Source organism: Platalea leucorodia (genome assembly GCF_965183815.1).
Source record: "Platalea leucorodia genome assembly, chromosome: 14".
NCBI lineage: Eukaryota > Metazoa > Chordata > Aves > Pelecaniformes > Threskiornithidae > Platalea > Platalea leucorodia.
Window position 1 is genome coordinate 2,174,085 of NC_138836.1, and position 3,985 is coordinate 2,178,069.

Genomic DNA, 3,985 nt, shown 5'->3' on the forward strand with positions numbered 1-3,985 from the left:
ATTCAGGCAACAGAGACAAAGGTTTAGAATGGAGAAACCTTCCCCATAAAACTGGTTTTATTTTTTCTGTTAATATTCCCATCAAATCTGTGCAGACAATGTTGCTGATGACCAGAACCAAAAATCAAAAAGGGCCTTTTATTGCCTTTTGTACCAATCATGTTAAGGCTGGTTATGGTGTGGAAAAAAAAAATCCAGCTCTGCTCTTAGCTGTGCAGCCAAAAACATCGCTGATTACAGGAGCAGAGAGACTTAAAAGTCCCCAGAAACAGGTAAGTGGATTATTTTGTACAGCATTGCTTTAAGAAAAACATCTAAGGCTTCTCTTCACAGGAAAGTGATTATGAAACAACTAGAGCATCCGTGCCGGGGTCGGTAACTCTTTCAGATTCCCCCTTCCCCACCCAAACAAGCACAAAGGAAATGAACGTTGCGGGGCTCGGATGAGCTTTCCCTGGCTTAGTTCAGCAGCCGTCTGGAAGGGATCTTCCACCTTTCCCTCTTCTCCCCAGCCTCTCCCAGGCAGGCGGCCCTGGGGCTCTGCTCACCAGGCCGCGGGGGCGGTGGCGCCGTGTCCCGCGCACAGAGTCCCTACCACCAGCGGAAGTGGGCGTAAGCCCGGTTGGCCTCTGCCATCTTGTGCAGCACGTGCTTCTTCTTGATGATAGGCCCTTCGTTGTTGAAGGCCTGGAGCAGCTCTTGCGAGAGCTTCTCGGGCATCAGCGTCCGACGGTTCTTGTTCTCCCTGCACTCGGTGATTAACCACTTCATGGCCAGGAAGCGCTTCCGATTGTCCTTCAGAGGGACCGGGACCTGGGGAAGGTTTAAACCGTTAGCAGTTACCACGCTGCGAGGGTGCAGTAAGCTGCTCTGCTCCAGCGGTCATACAGATACAGCTGGACACGTGCAGATTTACACCGTGCTGTGACTCCAGTGGCAGCGTGCTGCTCTCTGCAGTAAGACCGGCTTCCAACAGCTGATCTGTGCCAATTTGCCTCCTCTGTCCATAGAAACTGGCCATTGCTACCAAAATGGAAATTCTGATCCGCCTTGGGTACTGCTGGCAGCCGCTGGCCTTGGTAAGGACCTCTGGCCTGTTTGGGAACTGGATCCAGGCTGGTTTGTGCTAGCAGAAGTGGGAGATGGTCACCACTCCCCTGACAGAGACATGCCTCCGCATCCCATTTCTCCATCAGGTCTCGAGTGTTGCAGAGCCCATACTTAGACAGGTTCTGCCCATGTTTCAAATATCGCAGTGTCTAATTGCTTTTTCTGCTACGCTGACCCTCCCCAGGGCTTTGGGGCCTCCACCCAAGCAACATGATGCAGCTGAGAGGATGGGACTGGTAGTCCCGGGACTGTTTCTTAGGTGCTGCTTTAATCCAGATTGCAAAGCGGCTCTCTTTCCAAGGAGGAAAGCTTGAGCTGAAGGGGTGGGAACCAGTTCATCTGCTTCCCTAGCTAATTCTCTCCCCACCAGATGTGCTCCCAGTCCCCCCCTTTTTACCTGGTAGGTTTTGCCTCCTTTTGTGATGCTGCTGAGCCCAATGATGGGCTGGCAGTTTTTCAGAGCCTGGTGGAAAATGACATAAGGGTTGCATTCAATTGTCTCCTTCTCATCTTCTGGAGCTTTGTGGTACTTCTCCAGCTGCTTCCTCTTAATGGCCTCTAGAGTCTTGGGACAAAGACATGAAAGGAGACGTGCAGAGCAGATGGATCATCCCACTCCATGAAGTTACGTCACTTTTACAAGCACCCCATTTTCACTTCAGCCTGCAGCTGGCTTTCCAGCCCTGTAGGCAACAGCCCAGTCAGGGATTCTTTTAAGTTTTACTTCCCCCTCTTCCAGCTCTTCAGTCTCTTATTGGACATTGCATTTGGGGCAAGGAGGCCGAGCAGCACAGACCTGGGCCAGGAGCCAGGGGAGGGCAGGGACAAAGCGGAGACAGGAATGCAGGTCTGTGTGCCCTAAGCATCCTCCCCTCCAAAGCCTGGACTCAGGAGCCCAGAGCCTGCCTGGTTTTCTGTCACAAGGAATCAGCAGTTACCTGGGGAACACTGGGGCAGCGTGTGTCCCTGTTTCATGGGCTGGAACACACCAGATGGGAGCACCAGCTAACACCAGTTACTGTACCTCAGAGCAGGGGTCAAAGCTGTGTCCTATAGGTGACATTTGTGGGACTTCATTGGCAAGTTATACAGAAGATAAGGCATGAAAGAGAGCTGGAAGGAAGATCTTTTGAGAAAATTATGCCTTTAAGGGTATATTCTGAGTTTGTGGTTTAGTGGTAGACTTGCTAGTGTTAGGTTAACAGCTGGGCTCGATGATCTTAAGGGTCTTTTCCAACCTAAAAGATTCCATGATTCTACATAAGGTCCAAGAGACACTGAAGAGTAGAAAGAGAATGTTCTCCATTAAGCTCTCACCACCTGATCTCTGAACTGAATGAGCCTGGGGTTTGTACAAAATGTACGTCTGATCAGGTAAATAACGATGAGAATATTGTGTGCGGAGGGAAACGCGTTAGGACCGCAGAGATGACCCAAGTTCTGGTAATTCCTAATTCCAGCGGGCTTGGCGTCCCAGCCTTCCATTTTGTATTGTTTTAACATAATAGCGAGAAGAAACGTGAGTTCTCACCTGAGCCATGAGGCTTCTGGCCAGTATTTTATTTCCATCCTTCATCATCATATTGATGAATTTACTGTAAACACAAAGCCAGATGCGATTTAAATTCTGATTTTATCACTCACAGAAATAAGCCCCCACCTTGTGTTGTTCCCGTGGTTAAGTCTGGGTGCTGCTAGATCTGCTGTAATTATCTCTAATCGCTGTCAGTCAACGGACTGGCTTTGTGGGAAGAGATTAACCCGAATAAAGGGACTGTGCAGTAACAGAAGGCACCGGGCAGCACAGCGAGCGAAGGCTGGGGAGGAGAGCGCAGCTCCCACGGTTTTGGCTCCACGGGACCTAGCTGTAAGAGAAGAGATGACGCTTTCTCTGACCTGATCATAGGGTCGCTGAACACAGAGCTGGAGATGCTGGGAGGAGCAGCTTTTATGGGTTGAACAGCCTTAAGCTCCATTTTTTCCTTTTCCTCCTCAGACAGCTCCTCCCAAGGTTTCTGATACAATTCCTTGTTCACTTCTGGCTCTATGAAACTGGGGTTGTAGCGACTCCATCTCACCTGCGTCAGCCTGCAAAGAACAAGAGGGGAAGGAGGGCTGTAAACTGACGCGCGCGACATGTCGTGACGGGGACAGACGCGAACGCATCTCCGGCCATGTTAGACTTGAGAGGCGTCTCTGCCTTCCTCTCCATCGCCGCTTCTCTCCCTGCAGCGGAGCCAGAGGCACCCATCAACAAGGCCCGCAGTTTTGCTGCAAAATCAGCGGGCGATGCCGAAGGGACGGGGGGGGAAGGGGGTCCCGGGAAGGGGGTCCCAGGCCGCAGCTCCCGGCGCCGCAGGCCGGCAGCCCGGAGCTCGCCCTCCCGCCAGGCCCTGCCTGCGCCCACCGAGGGGCCCCAGGGCCCGGCGGCCCGCAGGCCCGACGCCCTCAAGCTCCCGGCTTCTGCGCGGCTTCAGTAAATGCCATTCCGTGCGAGCGGGAGCGGGATGAGCCCCTGAAACTGGAATTTTATTCATTTTTCGGAGCAGGAGGCGGCATTTGGGTGTGTCCTGGAGAGGAGCCAGGCGGGTACCGGGACCCCCGCGCCCCTCGACGCGGCGGGCAGCAGACCCACCCGGGACGGACCCCGCACCCAGACACCCCGCGGCCCTCGCTGCACGCCCACGCCAGCCCAGAAAGCAGCCAAGCCGCGCGCGGGGAGCGCCCCGCCGCTTACCGGGGCAGCCAGGCCCGCAGCCGCCGGGCCACCCCCGCCGCGCTGGGCGCCGCCATCTTCCCTCCGCGCGCGGGGCGGGGCGGGGCGGGGCCAGGCCCGCAGAGGGGGGCGGTCCTCGCCTTGGCCACGCCCCCTTCG

At 54.6% G+C, this 3,985-nt stretch overlaps 1 protein-coding gene across 1 annotated transcript; it reads right to left on the reverse strand.

Moving 5' to 3' along the window:
* Window positions 1-57: 57 nt before the first annotated feature.
* On the reverse strand, window positions 58-3,916 carry MRPS7 (mitochondrial ribosomal protein S7). The gene is made up of 5 exons (XM_082327087.1): window positions 3,848-3,916; window positions 3,007-3,198; window positions 2,642-2,705; window positions 1,508-1,675; window positions 58-813 (listed from the first exon to the last, which is right to left on the reverse strand). The coding sequence occupies exons 1-5, from the start codon at window positions 3,901-3,903 to the stop codon at window positions 592-594; spliced, it is 702 nt and encodes a 233-aa protein (XP_082183213.1). The 5' UTR covers window positions 3,904-3,916; the 3' UTR covers window positions 58-591.
* Between the last annotated feature and the right edge of the window lie 69 nt (window positions 3,917-3,985).

Excerpts from the sequence above, each read along its gene's own strand:
- MRPS7 (XM_082327087.1), bottom strand. The coding sequence starts at position 3,903 with ATGGCGGCGCCCAGCGCGGCGGGGGTGGCCCGGCGGCTGCGGGCCTGG. Across the intron at positions 2,706-3,006 it reads TTCAGCGACCCTATGATCAG|TAAATTCATCAATATGATGA; the intron begins GTCAGAGAAAGC and ends TTGTGTTTACAG. Across the intron at positions 1,676-2,641 it reads CCAGAAGCCTCATGGCTCAG|ACTCTAGAGGCCATTAAGAG; the intron begins GTGAGAACTCAC and ends CTTTGTCCCAAG.